This window comes from Salmo trutta, chromosome 15, assembly GCF_901001165.1.
Source record: "Salmo trutta chromosome 15, fSalTru1.1, whole genome shotgun sequence".
NCBI lineage: Eukaryota > Metazoa > Chordata > Actinopteri > Salmoniformes > Salmonidae > Salmo > Salmo trutta.
Genome location: NC_042971.1, coordinates 41,646,657 through 41,668,635, shown reverse-complemented (window position 1 = coordinate 41,668,635; position 21,979 = coordinate 41,646,657). Strand labels below are relative to the sequence as shown.

General features: G+C 38.8%; 1 protein-coding gene across 1 annotated transcript in view; it reads left to right on the top strand.

The window, feature by feature from the left end:
* Positions 1-21,763, top strand: part of ophn1 (oligophrenin 1) — a 46,807-nt gene extending 25,044 nt beyond the window's left edge. The window contains exons 4-24 of the mRNA XM_029691589.1: positions 1,229-1,300; positions 2,615-2,716; positions 2,928-3,038; positions 3,534-3,638; positions 3,777-3,906; positions 4,912-5,012; positions 5,256-5,347; positions 6,113-6,191; positions 6,426-6,459; positions 6,616-6,678; positions 7,703-7,777; positions 10,376-10,460; positions 11,390-11,448; positions 14,138-14,243; positions 14,659-14,818; positions 15,017-15,167; positions 16,519-16,842; positions 17,055-17,202; positions 18,587-18,637; positions 19,530-19,578; positions 19,872-21,763. Of these exons, the coding sequence (XP_029547449.1) occupies positions 1,229-1,300; positions 2,615-2,716; positions 2,928-3,038; positions 3,534-3,638; positions 3,777-3,906; positions 4,912-5,012; positions 5,256-5,347; positions 6,113-6,191; positions 6,426-6,459; positions 6,616-6,678; positions 7,703-7,777; positions 10,376-10,460; positions 11,390-11,448; positions 14,138-14,243; positions 14,659-14,818; positions 15,017-15,167; positions 16,519-16,842; positions 17,055-17,202; positions 18,587-18,637; positions 19,530-19,578; positions 19,872-19,883 (2,109 nt within the window). The 3' untranslated portion in view covers positions 19,884-21,763. The remainder of the gene's footprint in view (positions 1-1,228; positions 1,301-2,614; positions 2,717-2,927; positions 3,039-3,533; positions 3,639-3,776; positions 3,907-4,911; positions 5,013-5,255; positions 5,348-6,112; positions 6,192-6,425; positions 6,460-6,615; positions 6,679-7,702; positions 7,778-10,375; positions 10,461-11,389; positions 11,449-14,137; positions 14,244-14,658; positions 14,819-15,016; positions 15,168-16,518; positions 16,843-17,054; positions 17,203-18,586; positions 18,638-19,529; positions 19,579-19,871) is intronic.
* The last annotated feature ends 216 nt before the right edge of the window (positions 21,764-21,979 follow it).

Sequence of the window (21,979 nt, the reverse complement as noted above, 5' to 3'; positions counted from 1 at the left end):
CAGTTTAGACAGTTTGCCAATTGTGGTAGAGAGCGGTGCATTTGCCATGCAAAGTGATAATACAGCCAGTCAAGATGCTCTCGATGTTGCAGCTATAGAACTTTTTGAGGATCCGAGGGCCCATCCCAAATCTTTTCAGCCAGAACATACAGTGCCCTCCGTAATTATTGGGACAGTGAAGCATTTTTTATTATTTTAGCTCTGTACTCCTGCACTTTTGTATTTTAAATGATACAATGACTATGAAGTTAGTGTGGACTGTCAGCTTTTAATTGTAGTTATTTTCATCTATATCGGGTGAACCGTTTAGAAATTACAGCACTTTTTGTACATAGTCCCGTCCCCCACCATTTTAGGGGAGCAAAAGTAATGGGACAAATTCACTTATGTGTAATAAAATGTTCAAAAGTTTAGTATTTGGTTCCATATTCCTAGCACGCAATGATTACATCAAGCTTATGACTCTACAAACTTGTTGGCTGCATTTGCTTTTTGTTTTTGTTGTGTTTCAGATTATTTTGTGACCAATATAAATGAATGCTAAATAATGTATTGTGTTATATTGAGTCCATTTTATTGTAACTAACAATATGTTTCTAAATACTTCTACATTAATATGCATGCTACCATGATTACGGATAGTCCTGAATGTATCGTGAGTGAGATGCACAAATATACCCCTCTTATTGTAAAGGTGAGAGGTTAGCATGTTTTGGGTATGATATTTGTGCGTCTAACTTTTTCACTCATTCACGATACATTCAGGACTATCTGTAATCATGGTAGAATCCACATTAATGTAGAAGTGTTTTATTTACAATAAGTGACTCCAAAATGACACTACGTTATTTACCATTTAATTTTATTGGGAACAAAATAATCTGAAACGCAAATGCATCCAACAAGTTTGTAGTCACAAGCTTGGTGTAATCATTGCATGCTAGGAATATGGGACCAAATACTAAACGTTCCACAACTTTAATACACAAGTGAATTTGTCCCAATATTTTTGGTGCCCTGAAATGTCTAAACGGTTCTCCGATATGGATGGAAATACCCTCAAATTAAAGCTGACAGTCTCCAGTTTAACCTCCATAGTCATTGTTTGATTTCAAATACAAACTTTTGGAGTATAGAGCTGAAAGAATAAAGCAATGCATCACTTTCCCAATAATTACGGACGGCACTGTAAATATGTCATGCACATTTCTTTTCTTCCCTGGTTCAGGTTCAGAATGCTTGTGATCTGCTTATCAAGCCACTGGAGAAGTTTCGCAAGGAGCAAATAGGAGTGACAAAAGTGAGTTCATATAGAGCTTTTTATTCATTTATTTAGGGGGATGGATACTTCAGTATGTACATTTTACAATTATGGGTTGTTGGATTGGATTGTTGAGTATACTCACTTTCTATTAGACATTCATGAGCTGAAGCAGCACTCTTTCCTTCTAAGAAGTGTGTGCACATGATGGGAGAAAAGAGGATCTGAGTTTTGGCAGTACATATAAACCACTCTCATGTGTCGCTGAGATGGCATCCTCCTACAGATTTGCTTGCTGTGAAAATTTAGCTGGAAACTCACCATGACACCAACCTTATTCAGCAAGGCTTTCAGTCAAACTAAATGTATCTCTTTAGTATACTTACCCAGTGCCCCCATAAACTGCCCCAGTTGATCAACGTTAAACTTTTTTACCATTGCAAAGACTATTCAAATGTACTAGTTCTATGATTGCTTATGCTGCAATGCAGGTTGACTGAATTGTGCCTTTTAGATTGACTGTCAGATGGGGTGTAGTAACACCGCTAGTGTTGTACTGCACAGTATACATGTGGAAAATGTATAATCGCTAAATAAATCAACTGAGTTTTCGAAAGCTGCCTATGGAAAACTGGAGCTGCCTAGTGGTTCTGGACTGGATATCCATTTTTCACATACCCTTGGTCTGTTGACCTACTTTTGACTACAATTGATTTGAGATCTTTCTAGTACATATTGTATTAGGCTCAGTGTTTGTACTAAAAACATGGAATTTGCTTTCAAAAAGTGTTAGCGTCTCTTTCTCCAACTCACCCTTTGTGTGCCTCTGTCCTCTCTGCCAAGGCAGCTGTGTCTGAGTCCAAAATGGGTTGTGGACTAGAGTGCTTTGGCGTCTGTAATCAACTACAGATGACCTCAGCTGAGACATGATCTTAAACAAATGCTAGGCCTTCCAAATGTGTTGGCAGGACTATGTACACCAGTGTTCCCCAACTCTGTCCTGGGTGACCTCCCAGACAGTCCAGTTTTGTTACAGTCCAGTTTTGTTATAGCCCTGCACTAACACACCTGATTCAAGTAATAACCAAGCCCTTGAGTAGTTGAATCAGATGTGCAAGGCTAGAACAAAAATGTGGACTGTTTTGTGGTCCCCCAGGAGGGGGTTGGGGAAACTCTGATCTCAACAGATCAAGGCCAGTTATGGCTGTGTGGAGCAACATGTGCATGTACAAACTGTTGTGATTAAGATCTTGCTATTATTCTTCTTGACTCATGATGAAGTCTCACGCTGAAAAAAAGATTGTGAATGTTTTGTTGAATTATGGTGTAATTGAATCAACTTCGTTCTTTTAGGAAAGAAGGAAGAAGTTTGAGAAAGAGAGCGAAAAATATTACTCTCAGTTAGATAAACATCTGAATTTGTCTGCTAAGAAGAAGGAAATTCAGCTGCAGGAGGTTGGTGGAAATCCCTTAACATAGGCTTCCTGTAAAGAGTTCAATGGATTTTATTTTACAAAGTTTTGTTTGTAAAATGTCTTTATTGTATATTAATGCTCCATAATTGGATAACTTAACTAGCTCAATGGCTTAAAGATGAGCTAATAACACTTATGAAGACTAATTGGAAATAAGCTGCTTTTGTAATCACCATTTGATTCCTCCACAGGCTGACGAGCTGCTGGACAAAGAGAGGCTGAACTTCTATGAGTCGTCAGTGGAGTATGTGTACCAGATCCAGCAGGTGCAGGACCGAAAGAAGTTTGATGTGGTGGAGCCTGTAAGTGCTTTCTTCTTGTCTCCCACACTTCCTGTTTACGCCTCCCTGTGTTGCTGCATGGCTATCCATACATACACACACACAAGGCTATAGATGCTGCCTGTGTAACCTATTATATGATACGGCCACAGTGGATCAATAGCCCTCATCCTGAACTAACTATAGTTACCTCTGAACACCTGCATATTAAGGAAGGCAAGTCTAGCATGGCACTAGGAAACAATTACTCACAATTGCATTGATTTCTCATTGGGCCTAAATGCTAGAGTAGAAATAGGTTAGTGTTAGAGTACATTATGAGTGAGTGTTAAGAACAGCCTTTGAACAGCTGTGAGAGCCTAGAAATCTGGTACTCAAGGCAGGTATGGAGGTGAACTCTTACACTTCACTTCATTAAGTATTATGAAATACATTTGCCCATTAGAAGAATATAGTGACAGGACCATTTTCTGAATGATTATCAATATAATTGTATGTTGTGTTTTCAATGGACAGGTGCTGGCATTTCTTCACAGTATCCTAACACTCAACAACCTGACGGTGGAGATGACTCAGGACTTCATGCCCTATAAGCAGGAGCTGCAGCTCAGCTTGCAGAATGTGAGTAGCTACCGATGATAATGAGACTCAATGATGATGCCTAATGATGGTGGTGATGGGTCTGGTTAGGACTTCAGGAAGCTGTAATAGGGCTTTCTTATAACCATCCAACATGGACTGTTTTGCTGTTATCTGCAGACGCGGAACCACTTTGAGAGCACTCGTGAGGAGATGGAGGAGCTGATGAAGAGAATGAAGCATCCAACCCAGATCGGCAAAATGCACGGCCAGCCAACCATTGAGGGCTACCTGTACTCTCAGGAGAAGTGTACGTATTCATGTTACAGTTTGTTCGTAAACCTGCTGTGTCTTCCCACAAAATGAGTACCCTTTGATATTTTAAGTAGAAATTGTGCACCAATATTGAATTTTAAAAGCCTGTTATATTAAATTAAGTGCTCTTTAATATAGACCACATGGAAAATTCAAGCAATCAGATTTTTTATATTAATAAAGGCTTGCTAAAGTGCCAAAATTCAGCATTTTGACATGTCCCTCATCAACCCCATGTCACTTCTAGAAAGATTTTAACTCACTTAATCCCTACATTTCTCCAACTTTCACAATCATTGTAAAGACCAAATTATTTTGTTCCTTTGAAAAAATAATTTCGGAATATTATTTTGTTCCTTTGAAAAAGTAATTTCTGAATATTATTTCTTTCAGGTGGTTAGTGATTCATTTGTCTGTCCCTCATTTAAGGTCAACCCTGGTACTTGAACTGAACTCTCGTTTTAATAAGGTGAAACTATTCCATTAAAAAGCATTGAACATCTAATAGTCAAATCATAACGTAAAAGCAGGTGAGCTGGTTCTACACTTTTTGGCCATTTTTATGGTGGAAAACTGAGCAGGTCGAGCATAAACACGTCAACCCTGTTACCCATAGATAGATGGGCAAGAATTGATTAATCAAGTTCATGTTTAAAAATAAATGTTTCATTCATTTGCCACTCCCTGTTGCACACAATAAGCTTCCATTCCCCCTTTCACAAGGGGATTTATTTATCGTCAACCCTGTTACGGTCAACCTATTACTTTATTTGGCTCTATATAGGCACTTATTATATCTTGAGATTGGAAAGTAGTTTTTTTTTAGGTTTAACATGCGCTCTTTATTACAATGTTAAAATTAGGTGAAATCAAAAGTGAATTTCAACCAAGTTACACTTCTCAAAAGGCACCTAATTGGTGGAACGAACCTGCTATATTCCTCTCAACATGTTGTATTGAATGAGCCCTGGCATGATATCCTATCACCCTGCTCTCCCAGGGGCCTTGGGTGTGTCATGGGTGAAGTACTACTGCAAGTATCACAAAGACAGCAAGCTGTTTGTCATGGTCCCTGCTGAACCAAAACCCGCAACCAAACAGGTAGGTCATAAAATTGGTCATAGAATCTTCATTAGACACTTGAACAACTATTTGTTCATCTCTGATATAAGTCAATGAAATTATTCAAATGCATATGTGCTCATATAATGATTGTTTTTTTGTATTTTTCTTTTAGTATTTAAAAATTTTTTTTTTTACTTTCTCCAAAACTGTAATGTAGAGATTATCTCTCTAGGCCTCTCCACCTTCCTTTTACCCACACACTGTGATGCTTTCTTCCAGGGCCCCACAGAGCTGAAGCTTAAATCCTGCTTCCGCCGAAAGACCGAGTCCATAGACAAGCGCTTCTGCTTTGATATCGAAACTTACGAGAGGTTAGTACAAACAAGCCACTTTGAGACTTCGAGATGAGGTAAACTTCGTATAAGATCATACATGCCTTGTGGTATAAACAATTTTGAGCAGTGAGGTGAACAGGTGGTCTACAAGGACGCTGAGTGTGTGTATGTACCGAGTGGATGATAGCCCAAACAATCAGTTGGCAGCAGGTGCCTACTTCCTGCTGGAAGTAGATGGCAAACTCAGTGATTTCAGGGGAAGGGAACACCATGAACTCATTTATACAAGCAAGGCATTCTTTACAATATTTACAGCAGAGGGACGCAAGCCGTACACTAACATTTCATTGTATTTATTATGGATCCACATTAGCTGCTGCCAAGGCATTCACAGAATTCACAACACATTGTGTGCCCTCAGGCCCATACTCCACTACCACATATCTACAATGAAAAATCCATGTGTACATGTGCATAGTGCGTATGTTATTGTGTGTGCATGCATGTGTCTGTGCCCATGTTTGTTACTTCCACGCTATTCCATAAGGTGTATTTTTATCAGACAGAGGGACCACAATGGAAATAAGTCTCAGACTTTATTGTGATATCTTTGATGATTTTACTAATGTGCATGCAAGGCTTTTTCACGTTTTATGTGTGCTTGTTTTTTTAATGGTCGATTTAATAAACTAAACTAAAAAAGGGAGCTCAGACACCAGCCAATTAAAAAATATATATATATTAGTCAAACATGCTATATTGTCTATGCACTAACTGTGACACTTGTTCCTATCACCATAGAAACATACCTGTCACTCTCCAGGCTGTTTCAGAGGCCAACAGGAAGTTATGGATGGAGGCCATGGATGGAAAAGAGCCTGTGAGTTTCTTTACTGGAGGGTCCATACAGCCCCCTTGGTCCAAATGTTATTCTGTACTGTAAAGGCATTGTGTTTTATATTCCTAATCTTGCTGTTTTTCTTTGGTAATGAAATATGATAATGAAAGTCGGATCTTTATAATAATATCATATATTCAGGGTTATTTTTATGATGGCCACAGAAAGCTCCAGAGATATTCGTTTTTGGTGTTTTACATTGTCCTTTCATTCCAGATTTATCATTCCCCAATTCACAAGCAAGCTGAAAGTATGTACCATTACCAATGTTCATTATTTGTTGTTTTTTACTGCAGTATAATATAGTAAATTAAACCGTATTAATCTCACTGAACATCCGTAAAGACACATTTGTTTGTCATTCCACTGCTTGTGAAATCTGTTAAATGTTACTTGTCTTCCACAGTGGAATTGAATGAAGTTGGATTCAAGTTTGTAAGAAAATGCATTAACTTCGTTGAAACTAAAGGTAAGGTAACCAGAAAGTTATAGCCCATACCATGCGTTTTGTATGCCGCCTATCAGATTTCATGCCAGTTTCGTCATAGTCTAGTCAGTTTTCCATATTGCCCATTAGAGGGCAGAGATGAGTTGTGTTTGAAATGAGGGACTCTAAAGCCTCACTGCTATCCTAAATGATCTTTCTCACCAAAGGCCAGCAGTAAATAAAAACACAACGGCTGCATTATGACGTCCAGTCAGGAAGCTTAACTTTGCCATTTAGCTCACCACAATAAATGTCCTTATAGTAGAGCACTTCAGTCCATACTACATTTGCTGTTTTACTTTGTTTACAGCAATATAACTAATAACGCACCAGTACTATACATAGCTTTTTAAGAATCATGCCACTATGTAGGCAACAAATGTATTACTCCAGAGAGAGTATATTACCATGTGGCATCAGAAAACTGTTAAATGTGTGGGCACATTCAACTGCTATCGCTCAAGCTGCTCAAATTCTTTAGATTCCATTCTCACTTCAGCCCTCCCTAATTCACTCGTCCAATTTATTTACGAGTTTGGTGAGGCACCAGCACTATGGTCCTGTATGGTTTAGTTGGTTGAGCATGGCGCTTGCAAAGCCAGGATTGCGGGTTCGATTCCCGGGGCCAACCATGCATTAAATGTATTAACGCATGACTGTAAGTCTCTTTAGATAAAAGCGTCTGCTAAATGGCATACATTATACATACATTAAATTATCCTCTTATCTTTCACAACCAGTAAGATATACAGGCCTCGTATGATAACATAAACTCCAGCCATCCACTGGAGCAGTGAAGCAAATCATTCATTTGGAAGAGGCTGGGAAGTAGGCTAACGTTGTGAAGGCGTTGTCTGCTACGTCCCTATTTTCACTCCAGTTGATACAGGCCTGCACTGAGGAACAGCCTGTACATTTCCACTGCTCTGAATTTCTCTGGAGGAAACTCCCCCTTTTCTTTCCTTTTACCTAAGCCCCACCCACTCTCTCCTTCTCTCTTTTACAGGACTCACACAAGAAGGAGTATACAGAACTGTTGGCAGTAACATCCAAGTGCAGAAGCTTTTAAATGCTTTCTTTGGTGAGGAAATTACCTAGTCAACATGTTCTCGCTCTCTCGATAGATAGATAGATAGATAGATGGGATTGAAGAATGTTTCATGCAGAGGGGCTGTTTGAAGCACAGTACAGAGATTAAACTGTTACATTTCCCTGTTTTACTGGCACGCCTGAGAACTCAAACTGAATTATTCTGCTTTTTTTGAGACGGTTGAGACAGTTGTTGTGCAAAATTAAGACCTCAGTGATTGGATCATTTCTAACTAATCATACTATCAAAGCCAATGACACATTTTTAAAAAGCTGCTTTACCCATGTGTGTTCTGACTCTGGCCCAACTCAGCAGTTTTTGTTGGACCAATCAGAACGGTTAGAATGTGCTGGCATTCTAGAAGTCGTCAGGGAGCTACACAGATCCAGACTCATTGCGGAGAACAAAGTAATGTCCGTGGGTGTGGCGTAGCGTTTGGGCGGAGCAAGTATTTTGGGTAGCCAGGCAAACGCACAGCAGATTTTGATGCAATATTAAAAAGCACCAAATGTATATTTATGAAGTAGTTTATGTAATTCCCTTGCCCCTAAAGCAGATGACTGTGACCGGATATAACATTTATTTTTTCCAATATTAAACTAGATGTCACTGTGCTACTGCAAAGGCTTAATTTATCATAATATTGTATCAATATCATAATCTTGTATCCAACCCGCCATAATAGTTTTATTGTTGTGGAAACAGTGCAAAAGACACTGGCATTTTATATTTACTTGCATTTTAAGATGAATAAAATAATCTGAGACAAACTCGGAAAGTAAATGAATACTTTAATTCACCAATACAGTCAGATATTTCAACTGGCTGCACCTACTGTAGATAACTTGCCAGTGACCTTGAGAAAATAAAAAAAAGAACACTAAGCAGAATGTGTTTGCAAGGGCCCCTGTAAAAAAAAAAAAAGGTTTACCATTTCTGCTTAATTTTTTTTGTAATATTTTTACTTTTTTCATATTTTTTTTATATATATATTTTTTTAACAAGTAGTCTGGGGATGAGCATGCGCATCTTCAATATGTAACCATTGTTCCTCTTTAGTGTATTTAACAATATGTCGTGAGTAAAAGCCTTGGGCGACGAGTTGATACAATTCCAAATCTAGAAGGTTAAAACCACCCTCCGATTTAGGGATGTAAAACGTTCCTAATTATTCTGAGTTTTATTTGCCCATATGAAGTCTGTTATGGCCGAGTATACTTTTTTTTTTAAGAATGTCTTTGGTGGGGTAATTGGTATTACTGAGAATAAATATACAAACTTTGGTAGCCATGCCATTCTAAAGAGGTTAATTCTACTTGTTACATTTATGGGGAGATTATTCAATTGAATTAGATCTGAATTAGATCTGGGATAAAGTTATCTTAATATATTTGTTTTATTGTCACTTAAATATCCTAAGTATGTACATTTTTTTACGGTTCACTTAAAGGATTGCTGTAGATCATAAGTTAAATTGTATTTATCCTATTGCCATAATTTCATTTTTTTCACGTTAATTTTATATCTTGAGATTCTATCAACTCGTCACGAAAGGCTTTTACTTGTTAAATGCACTAAAGAGGAACAATGGTTACATATGGAAGATGCGCATGCTAATCCCCAGACTATTTTCACGTATTGTCAGTGCAAACTTGAGGGGGGAGAGAGGACATCGCAAACTCGTACCCAGTGGTCATTTTTAATATGTAATTCTTGGGGGGGGGGGCTCATGGAGCAGAGAGAAAAAAGTGGGATGCATGCCAGCATTTTTATGAAATGTATTATTTCAGGTGGAAAGTTGAAGGCTTCCAAAGTTTTGAATAGAAAAGGCCACTCGACGGTGAAAAGCCTTTTCAGTATCAACAGCCATTATTGATACATCTTGTTTTTTAGAGTACTGTATTATACTGACATGTTTTATTTGTAAGTGTATATTTCTAATAAACCATGTTGGCTTAATATGTATCAAGTCTGGTAATACTTCTGCCATTCTGTTGCTTATGAGTATTGTTATTATTTTATTGTCACAATTTATTACATTTATGGGTCTGTAATCTGACGGGGACTCCATATTTTTTAATATAACTGAAATAACTGTTTGATACATGAAACTCAGAAGTACTGAATTGAGTGACGTGTGTTGTCATTTGAGTAAATAGGGGCACTACTTTGTCCCAGAATATCAAATAAAATGATATGGGAAAGATGCCCATTGTGCTTTCCTCTGCGCTAATGTTTTAGTGTCTAATATTTCTTCTTGGGTGATTTTTTTAATCTTTTTCTAGCTGCTGATGGTTGTTTCAAAGTTATTGAGTCTAAGAAGGCTGTAGGATCAGTCCAACTATTTAATTCAGATTTTTGTAGAAGTGTTTAAAATTGGTATGAATAGTGTTTCTAATTAAAGCGTTTATCCTTATTTTTTTCAAATTATAACTGGTTTGCTGTTTATTTGTTTTGGGAGGGCTGCGAGGTGTTTCAGGTTTATTTGCTATTAAATAGTATGCTTTATTTGAGTTTAACCTGTACTTGTCACTCTTCAGAATTGTGTTTTCTTGTTTGTTTTTAATCGGCTTTCTCCTCTTCCTGTAGACCAGAAATGCCCAGGGGATGTGGATTTCCACAGCAGTGACTGGGACATTAAAACCATCACAAGTGCCATGAAGTTTTATCTCCGGTATGTTCCTGTCCTGTTAAATGTTGTCAAACTCATTCTTTATAGGCACCTCCTTTAAAGGCTCCTCTATACTTGATTGATTAATTAAGGTCACTAATTAGTGGGAAACTCCCCCTCAGCTGGTTGTCTAGGTCTTAATTGAAAAGAAAAAAGAAAAACCCGCAGACACTAGGCCCTCCATGGAAGGAGTTTGACACCCCTGTCTTAAATCATCTAGCAGGTGACATTCAAGAGCCAGTTGCTCTGGAACAACATGTTCTATAGAACGATGTTAGACCAAGCTTTGTTTGATGCCCATTAGCACTCAGCTTCTAAATTAGACACATTTAAAGAGGGAGAAACAGCACTCTGCAATTTCCGGACTGTATTCTTTGTTTTATGAGAAAATATAATGCCATGTTTTGAAATAAGTTATGTGCTGTGATTTAGATATACTACATATTAAAGTTGTAATCATCTATGCTGGCAAAGGATGAGAGGTTTCTCTCTGCTCCATGGGCCTAGTATAATTGTTTGCTGTTTAAAGTGCTCAGTGACAAGGCCTCTTGTCTTCAAGGCCTCTTGTCTTCAAGGCCAGGTTTTTATCCTCCCCCAATACCCCTCATAATGATTTACTCCCAGGTTTTGTCTCCACACTTTGAGGAGGCCAGGCAGCTGCTTGAAGGCTTACATTAGGCCTTTGGTCACTCATGCCTTAATACTGCATTGTTAAGTCTAATTTCAGACTAGGAAGGAACATTTTGATAAGTAGACCTTTGTCAGTGGACTCTTAAATTCATTCAGAATGAGTACTGTAGCACTTGTTGATGCTGAAAGTGCATAAGCAACAATTCAGTAGCAGTTATTAAAAAGGCTGTTTTAGGGTATGATGTGAGTGTTGGAGTATTTGTACTGTACTTGTTTACCTGATCGCGTGTGTTCATCCACAGGAGTTTAACAGAGCCTCTGATGACCTACGGTCTCAACAGGGACCTCATCTTAGCAGCAAGTAAGATGTGTTTTCACACTTACTGATGTAAAAACAACAATGACTTGGAGAAACAATTATTCAGACCCACTTCAAGATCCGATAACATTTTATTTGCACATGGCTTACACACTTTAAAAAGAAAATCTGTACCAGTCCACTGAACTGATGGATTTCTGTTATCAAAACATGTACAGTAGTAGGACAGATTTATAGATCTTTAGGATAGTCTCATGGCACATTTTACTTTTCCTTCTCATGCGAGGGCATGTTTTTGTCAAACACTTTTTGGGTATCGTACAAGTCATTAGAAGTAATGTGTAGCACAGTTAGTAGAGCAGTGCTCTTGCAACACCAGGGTTGTGGGTTCGATTACCACGCTGGGCCAGTACGAATAAAATATAAAAATGTATGCGCTCACTACTGTCACTGGATATGACTAAAATGTAAAATTATATTTAAGGTTGGCTTTGGGAGCTGAGCAACAGGTGGTTTACTTCCACATCTTGTTTTATGTCTTCCAAGTGCTCTTTCTACAGTTAATTGTACATTTGTTCTCCATCAGAGTGAGTTCACTCTCAAGTTCAACAGGCTGGGTTACAGCTATAAAAGGGAAGGGGAGAAAAACATTCTCTCTGTTCAGTACAGTAAATTTAAAGTCAAATCCCTATTTATTTATTTTTTTCTTTATACATTTTTTTATAAAAATACACACACCATCTGTGTGTTCCCTTTTGACAAAAAGCAATAACAAAGAAAAAGGGTATAATAGCATCAGGCATTTTCTTTTATTAGATCCAGTCAATTAAAGTTCCTACCTCTGGATATCTTATTCAGTTCTCCTGCGGGGGATCCTAGTCCCTTGCCTCCTAACGTAATTTTGTTTTGGTCCGTTTCTCCACAGACTGGATCCACAGTATCATAGGGGGTGTGAAAAACTCCATATTGTGTTTGAACATGCCATAATTAAATGGTAAAACCATTGTAAAAGCATGTTATACACCAGCTCTAAACCTGTTAACTGAGATGGTGTCCTGGGGCATGGGAGCTTATCTTAACTTTTTGAGGTTCACATTACACCACAATGTAGCAGCAGGTGTGCAACTGGACACCTGAAATGTTTTGACTGGGATGAGGATTAGGCTTTGCTGATGAACTTTCTCATACACAATGTCTATTCATATAAACCAAAAAAGTGTTACCCAAATCAAAATATATTTCAAATTGATGGCAGCTTTGCACACACTTGGCATTCTCTCAACCAGCTTCACCTGGAATGCTTTTCCAACAGTCTTGAAGGACTTCCCACATATGCAGAGCACATGTTGGCTGCTTTCCCTTCACTCTGTGGTCCGACTCAACCCAAACCATCTCAATTTGGTTGAGGTCGGGGGATTGTGGAGGCCAGGTTATCTGATGCAGCACTCCATCACTCTCCTTCTTGGTAAAATAGCCCATACTGTACACAGCCTGGAGGTGTGTTGGGTCATGGTCCTGTTGAATAACAAATGATAGTCCCACTAAGCCCAAACCAGATGGGATGGCGTATCGCTGTAGAATGCTGTGGTAGCCATGCTGGTTAAGTGTGCCTTAAATTGTAAATAAATCACAGTGTCACCAGCAAAGCACCCCCACACCATAACATCACCTCCTCCATGCTTCACGGTGGGAACCACACTTGCAGAGATCATTCATTCACCCACACCGCGTCTCACAAAGACACGGCGGTTGAAACAAAAATCTCCAATTTGGACTCCAGACCAAGCCCAAGCTAGTCTCTTCTTCTTATTGGTGTCCTTTTAGTAGTGGATGATTCTTTGCAACAATTTGACCATGAAGGTCTAATTCACATAGCCTCCTCTGAACGGTTGATGTTGCGTTGTCTGTTACTTGAACTCTGAAGAATTTATTTGAGTTGCAATTTCTGAGGCTGATAACTCCAATGAACTTATCCTCTGCAGCAGAGCTAACTCTGGGTCTTCCTTTCCTGTGGCGGTCCTCGTGAGAGCCAGTTTCGTCATAGCGCTTGATGGTTATTACGACTGCTCTTGAAGAAACTTTCAAAGTTCTTGACATTTTCCCTATTGACTGACCTTCATGTCGTAAATGAATGATGGACTGTCATTTCTCTTTGCCTATTTGAGCTGTTCTTGCCATAATATGGACTTGGTCTTTTACAAAATAGGGGTATCTTCTGTATACTACCCCCACTTCCTTGTCATAATACAACTGATTGGCTCAAACGCATTGAGAAGGAAAGAAATTCCACAAATTAACTTTTAACCAGGCACACCTTTTAGTTGAAATGCATTCCAGGTGACTACTTCATGAAGCTGGTTGAGAGAATGCCAAGTGTGTGCAAAGCTGTCATCAAGGCAAAGGTTGGCTATTTGAAGAATCTCAAATATAAAATAGATTTTGATTTGTTTAACACTTTTTGGTTTCTACATGATTCTATATGTGTTATTTCATAGTTTATGTCTTCACTATTATTCTACAATGCAGAAAATAGTAAAAAATTAAGAAAAACCCTTGAATGAGTAGGCGTTCAAACTTTTGACGTGTGTGTGTGTGTGTGTGTGTTATATGGATTGTGTTAATTACCAATTAATACTTTCACATTGCTCTTAACATAATAGGTCTCAATCTAACTAATGGACAATATGTCAGTTATTGCTCATGTAAAAAAAAAATGTATCTTGTTTCTTAGAATCAGATAGTCTAGATGATCGACTGGGTGCAATCCACTCCCTGACATACAAACTCCCAGAGAAGAATCGAGAAATGCTAAGCCTACTGATCCAACACCTGGTGAAGTAAGAGCTAACCTGATATGACATGCCACTGTGCTTCAGTCTCTCTGTGCCTCCTAACTGATGAAGTTATACAAGTTATGCTTATTTAGGCCTTTTCTTGTTTTGTAAATGCATTTGTGGTGTTGTGTTGCATGTGTATCAGTGAAGGGATTAAGTGGCATCTGTTCAGATGGGTAAAGTATCTGACTGAGACTCATGCATCTATGCATAGTGTTAATGTAAATTTTAAACAGGAAAATACCGGTCCAATCTTCCTAAAATAATACTTTTATTTAATGCATTAATTGTAGTTGTGCAATTATAAATTGACATTAACTGGCATTAACTTGTTCCCTATTTGAGAGGTGTTTTTCCTGTTGGACATGTCTTTAGAGAATCATGTTGTTTACGAACCCGTCTGGATTCCTGTTGGCAGTGTCTGCAGCAACAGTGGAGACAACCTGATGACTCCCTCCAACATGGGTGTGATCTTTGGCCCCACCCTGATGAGGGCAGAGGAAGAGACTGTGGCAGCCATGTTGGATATAAAGTTCCAGAACATTGTTGTTGAGATTCTAATCGAGGACTACACCAAGGTGAATTTGAAAAATGTCATTACCTTTCCTCCTTTGCAAAGAGCTCAAGAGTCATGTGATCGTTATTTAATGCACTGTGGCATCATAAACATTCAAGTATTCCATGGTACACTACATTCTAGATTTTATTAAATGCATGTTCTCAAGTTGAATGTCTATAAAATGTAAGTCCTTTTGGATGTGCTGGGGTGATTACAGATCTTCTGCACTGCACCAGAGGAGAGTTCCACAGCCCCACCCATGCCGCCTCCAAGGATTACCCCAAGGAAACGGCAACCAATCACCATCTCCAAGCGCACGCCCCGCGTCTACCCAGCAGTTAATTATGGCCAGCTCCAGAACACTGAGAGTAATTATCAGCCTCTGGTTTAATCATCATCCTTATTATCACCATTATTATCATTACCATCCCTTGTCCTGTGAATGCAAATAATTATATTAGGATTATTACAGTGTACACTTGGTATGTGTAAGGTGATTTATACAGTTGGTGGCTGACGTTTATTCTGGGCACAGTATTACTGCAAGTGTGAATCTTAAGTACTCGTTGTGAATTGCAAAAATAGAATGGTGCTTTTACTTTTCTTTCTAAATGTTTGATCTTTACATTAATCGCATTCCCTTTGATGGGACATTATTATCAAGCCATTTTGTTGATTCGTAAACAATAAGCATTACATTTTTTTGCATAGTGGCCAATGGCATATCCAGATGTTGGCTTACTACGACCTCCTCCTCAGCCAAGTTGAACCATTAATTGTTTTTGTTAACTGCACTTAAAGAAAGGCAGTTTGAGGTCTTGCTTAGGCCATGCTCACTGAATGGAAGTTATTGCTTCAGGCTAAATCATGTAATTTATATCTCTTTTAACTTGGGGTTAATTGTCTGTGTGAGTCATGCCTTTCATTTACTGTCGTATGGAAAGATGTGGAACACTTGCAGCGTGTCCTCCCCTCATTGTGTGGTATTTTATTTATCACTCTTCTGAGTTCCTGCTTGTAGTCACCAAATAACCAGTTCCGATTTGCTTGACAACAAACTACCACCTGTCTAAATCCCTCGCAGCATTTGAATAGTGTATGTACCACTGGAAACCTGGCCAACATCATGACTCCAGATGAGAATGCAACCCAGTCACCTGTTTACTTTTAATCTCCTAGATAAATAGATCATTGTTATACACAATTCACTTTCCTTAAAACCATATTTTTCTCCAGCTCAGACTATTAATCGACAAATGTATTTAACTGTAAAGGTTTTGTGATTAAATGCATCCGCCCAAATGCCAACATTAGACTTGCTTTTATAATACTCTTGGAACCTTAGGAAGAGTACCAGATGTTTCTGCAAAAGCTAATGAGATCCAAATAAACCAATAAAATCATATAATGTTTCATTTATTTTTATAATGGTTAATTTATTTTTTTATTGGGTTTAATTATTCATTTTCTAATAGGTATGCTATTAAAATATGCTACGATCACTCATACTACATGTATAGACATACCATTCTGTAAGTAGAAGTATACTACTCGTGATAGGTAGGAGCTCAGGAGAAGTAATGATATCAAGTTCAAAATCAGTTAAAACAACCTCTGCACTAAACCCAACCACAAGAAGGTAATCCAGGGATATGCCTGGGCTGAATGTGTACTCTATTTGTATGTTGATTTGAAAATGTTCCTGTGTTTGTCTCACAGATGAGCAGAATGGTAGCAGACCAGAGGGGGTGGATGCTGGCGGGGACACCCCAACGAGCCCAACACCTCTCCAGAGGACCAAACCCATAACTGCCCCTCCACGGCTCCCTCGGGAACCTCCTCAGAGGCAGGCCCTCCTGCCCAGGGCATCCATCCGCAAGGACAAACACTCAGACTCTGACGTAGCCAAACAAGTTGCAAAGCTACCTGATGGAGGTCAGAGGCCAGATGCAACAGCCAATGGAGAGACGGGAGTCACTGTGAACCGAGCGCAGTCCTTCCAAGGCAGAAGACCACCTCGAAGTGTTGCGGTCATTCGAGAAGGTAGCGGAACAACCTGTGGCCTATACAAACACGCTATGAATTCTAGACTGCATTTTATACTCCGCTTAACAACAGTGCAGCAGTACAGTACCTAGCTGCTCTGTGGTACTGATATCATGTTCAATGAGAAAGAAGGTTGAAAGTGGATTTCATTGTGTTAGCTCTTGGTTCTGTTATGGAAGCTAAGGTTTTCGTTCCTTGTATTGCTGCAGAAAGTGACGGTTTGATCAAAACGAGGTCTCCGGCTGAGAAGCCTGCCATCTGCAGACCTCCAACCAGACCCCCTGACCCCCCTAGCCGATACCCTGCACTCCACAAGAGCCCCACTGCAACCCCCAGCGAGGACACCCCGGCGTCGTAGTGAGTAGACCTTAGAACTCAGCCAGACCCAGACATTCCATCCAGACTGATTAAAATCTTAATCAAGAGAACAATCACAAAATGATGTGTTTCCTTTTGGTCTTTCTCCAGTCCTTGTAAGTCTTGTTAAATGTTTTTTGAACCCTTCACAACATACTAATTCCATTGGCTGCATTTAGGTCAAAGATTTTACTCTTTCGCTAGTGTGTTCAGATATTCCCCACTGTGATTTCAGTGTCAATTTATCACATTGTAGCTACAAAATAACCTACAATTTGCTACTCCCCAATGACCAGTCTTGTACTCTGTACATGCCTGCTCCTGTTTTACTAGGGGTATGCAGTGCGATGCCATAACACTGAGTATACAAAACATTAAGAACACCTGCTATTCCATGACATAGACTAACCGGGTGAATCCAGGTGAAAACTATGATCCCTTATTGATGTCATTTGTTAAACACTTCAATCAGTGTAGATGAAGGGGTGGAGACAGGTTAAAGAAGGATTTTTAAGCCTTGAGACAATTGGGACATGTATTGTGTATGTGTGCCATTCAGAGGGTGAATGGGCAAGACAAAATATTTAAGCGCCTTTGAACGGGGTATGGTAGTAGGTGCCAGGTGCACCAGTTTGTGTCAAGAACTGCAATGCTGCTGTTTTTTTTACGCTCAACAGTTTCCCATGTGTATCAAGAATGATCCACTTCCCAAAGGACATCCAGCCAACTTGGCACAATTGTGGGAAGCATTGGAGTCAACATGGGCCAGCATCCCTGTGGAACGCTTTCGACACCTTGCAGAGTCCATGCCCCAACTAATTGAAGCTGTTCTGAGGGCAAAATGGGGGGTGCTCAATATTAGTACGGTGTTCCCAATGTTTAGTATACTCAGTGTATATTTAGGGTGAATTTTTCTGCCCACTAAACGCCAACAAAATGCACTCTGGTGCATCTCAAAAGCTCTCTTTTACAATAATAAGCACTTCATTTTTTTAATAACGCTTTTCAATACGAGTAACAAAGTGCTTCACATCATAACATAATAAAAGTACAAAGGAAGGAGAAGGAAAAATATAGCTAATTAAAATGAGATAATGGCAATAATGTACGTGCATCTCAAGTAAACAGTGTGCACAACAGATGAGATCACAAGCTGCACTGTTCCAAACTCCTTTTGAATTACATGCCCTCCTGTCTATTTTAAATATTATTGTTTTGTAACATCCTAAGTAACATGCCATTTTCACATTGTCAGGGCTATTTAGTGGGCAGAAAACGTTGCCCATAACGTTTTGTCATTGTACTCCAAGAGTGTTTGGTCTGCTGTAAAGCCCAACATGTCTCAGGGATCATCTGGGATGAATCTGTCTTTCTCTTTCTCCAGTGTTGCTTCCAAAGCCAAGTTTTTTGAGAACGCTTCAAGGCAATTTGGAAGGTAGGTTCAAAACAAAACTATCTCCACACACCCCTTTGTTAGGTGACGAGATGGCAGTGGATACAGTCAGGGTTGGCAAGGCCTCAACATGCTGCAAAGCCAAGTTGTTTAAACATAATGCATCCCTGTGACGGCTGAGAAATAAATCGATCAGTTCACTTTAATGATGAACTATTGATCTCAGGTTGTTTGACGATTTATAATTTAAGATGCTGAGATGTTGTCTTGAAGTAGCTCAAGTGAATATTGAAACCAATCTTGATCATCAGACTATGTCCATGCTTGTATGACTGACGTGATAAGCTTGTGATAACTGTCACAGACATACATTTTTTCCCCACTAACAATCTTACTGCCACAGACCTACATTGTTTTCCACTAAAAAGCTTTAAACAAGGGATTGAGCTGATGTTACATTCAGTGATTATGTGGCTTCCTGGTGTCAGGTGTAACCTGGTAACTCTGAGTAAAACCTTGACAGAGCCACCTTGAGTTTCAGACTAAATAAAGAAGAGGGGCACAGACTGCACAGCTGTTGTTTTGTCCCAAATTAAGCATAGAGGCCAACCTCAAATGTCAAATTATTCGTAGCCTCATTGCCTGTTTGGTTCAAATCCAGTAAATGATTGTATGCTGTGATGTACTGTAATGATGAACTTCCATCAATTTTAAGAGTATTTCATAATAAAAGAATTGTGTATACACAAGCCAGACAGGTAAAGCACATACAGAATAATGAAGTAGAAGCTTTCAAGCTAACGGGTTAATCTAGTCAATAGTTGTGCTTGCAAACTGTAACTGTTGGAGAAATTCTAATGTATTTTTAAAATGGTATTTGCATCTGACATTGTTGCATATTTCATGTGTAATGTGTTCTGCTTCCCTCATGTAGCTCATCGGTCTCACCTCCAGCATCTACTTTGCTCAATGTGAAAGAAGAGGTATGATGTCCTATAATTTCTTTCTCTCTCCCACCCCCTCCATTTTGGGAACAGGCAGACAGAGGGAGGGTAATGGTTTGAGTGAGATGCTGCAGAGGTGATTTAGAGGTAGTTGAGATAATAGCTTGGCTTCATACGTGTACCTGAAACTGTATTTCAGATGCATGTTATGGTTTGAAATAGGCCTTGCTCAGCTTTTATGAACTTATTTGGCCCATAAATCTTTAAATAGATTTTACAAAAACGATTTATTTTGCACTTTGTAATCAAAACCAATCTTTATTTTCCTTTAGAATTTAAGTTGATTAGTCTGTTACCATGGCCTCTACTCCTGTGGAACTGCAGTGAGTATCTGGACACACACTGTCCTGTTGTGGAATGGAGGCGTGCTCTCAGAATGACAGCACTTTTGTCCTGTCAGTGGATATCCTCCTGCTTGTTGTTATAAGGGACCCAATTAACATGTTGTTTAACTTATGATAAAGGAGCTCCGGTCTAGATAGGATGCCTTTACATGTCTCCGTCTGATCCGCATCTTTTAGCTTTTGGCATCTGGATCGATATTATATGGGATCAACTCTATATAATGTGTTAACTAAATTAATCCTGGTCCAAGTGGCTAGTTCCAGTATCCAGGAATTTGACACACAATATTATGACACGTTTCACATTAAATTTTAAACTGCTCAACAACAAAAAAGCTACTGTAGCTACCTGATACCATTTGGAATTCACATATTCTATAATGTAGTACCCTATTGTTCCAGGTTGACATTAAAGCACCCCAAGTTGCTCAGCTGTAGCACAATATTATTAACTAGCATCTTAAATCAAAACTGATAACAAAAGGTGCAGGTTCTAAGAAAGTCTGAGTTGAGTTATATGCATTGCTATCTACTCTGTTCATGATGCACTTTGATGAATGAAAACAGACCACGGAAATTCTGATGTGCTGAATACCATAATACATTTGGTTAAGCTTGAGGTTAGTCCTACTATACCAACAATGATAAGTAACAAATTATCCACACTGTCACACTACAGAATGCTGTGTCTTTGTTAGATCTAGTTAGATGTATTTCATCATTCCCATGTTCTTAAGAACCCTTAAAGCTGGAATACGTAGCGGTGAAACTGCCACGTCCAACGAAGATGTTACTTCAAATATGTTTTATTTATTTTGTAGGACATCATTGCACATCCTTGCACACGCGATAGAACAGCAGAGTATGTAATAAAATTTATTTTTTAAATTTTCACCACAATGCTGGATGCTCCTCTGTCCTCTTCTTCATAAACAAAACATGTAACAAATGCGCCTGGGGCGACCAGTGGCGCTGTTTCACCTAATGCGGAGCTCAGCTTTAAGAACTCTTAACTAAATTATTTTAGATTGTGGAATCCAAATAACCACTGGTTTATTAGAATGATCAGCAGTTCAAATGTTTGCAATTGTTTTTTTTTAACCGTTTGTTGGCATCTCTCTATTTCCATGTGGGTACTGTCATTCATACAACACTCCAATATTGTTTCTTTTGGTCCTACTTCGTATGTAGTGTCACTAAGGCCATCATTTACATGGTAATTACATTGGCAGCTACTGTACATTGTACCTAGTGTGGGGCCACATTGCTACATAGTACTAGCAACTGTTATACCTGTTTGTGGCTTGCACCATTGCAGATAACCTCACAATGGAGAATACTGTGTAATTTTAAGAAAGCATTATATTGTGAAGGGAGGTTTATGCAAAGCTAATATGTATAGCATTAAAACAGTTTGTCTTCAATGATTTCTGTCTCAGAATATTTTGTGAATGATTGACAGCGCAGGTAAGAGCTCGTCATTAGAATTCCAAGAGGTTTTTGGCTCATCTTAAAATTGTCTTCACTCCCATTTTGATTTCTGTGAACATTTGGACAAAGAAACATTCCTTGTCTTGTCTCTCTTACCTGCTTGATCCTGTCTGTCAACAAAATATTTAACAGCAACAGCTGTATTGATGTTTTTATGTTGATTGTATAAAACAAATATGCTCTTCAATGTCCTTTCTTAAACTAATTGTCAGCTTTTCTTTTTCCATTGTATGCATTGTGTAAGTGTTGTATTGATTTATCAAGAAACATGCCCCATGTATCAGCATGAAAAGTAAAATAAATCAACTTTCCACTCTTTCTCAAAAACATTGAAGTGTGATCAGAATGGTTAATTAGTTGAGCATAAGGGGACTAGCGTGGTCATATCCACATCACAAAAAAAACAACTAGAACTCAAATGCAGGGCAAGAGAATACTGTATAAAGTTACTCCAATGTGTTTTTTTTCTAAGAGGGATTTTCATTGTCAGAATTTGAGAAAAGGGAGACTTCGATGAACAGTGGCCATGATACATGCAGCAGTCA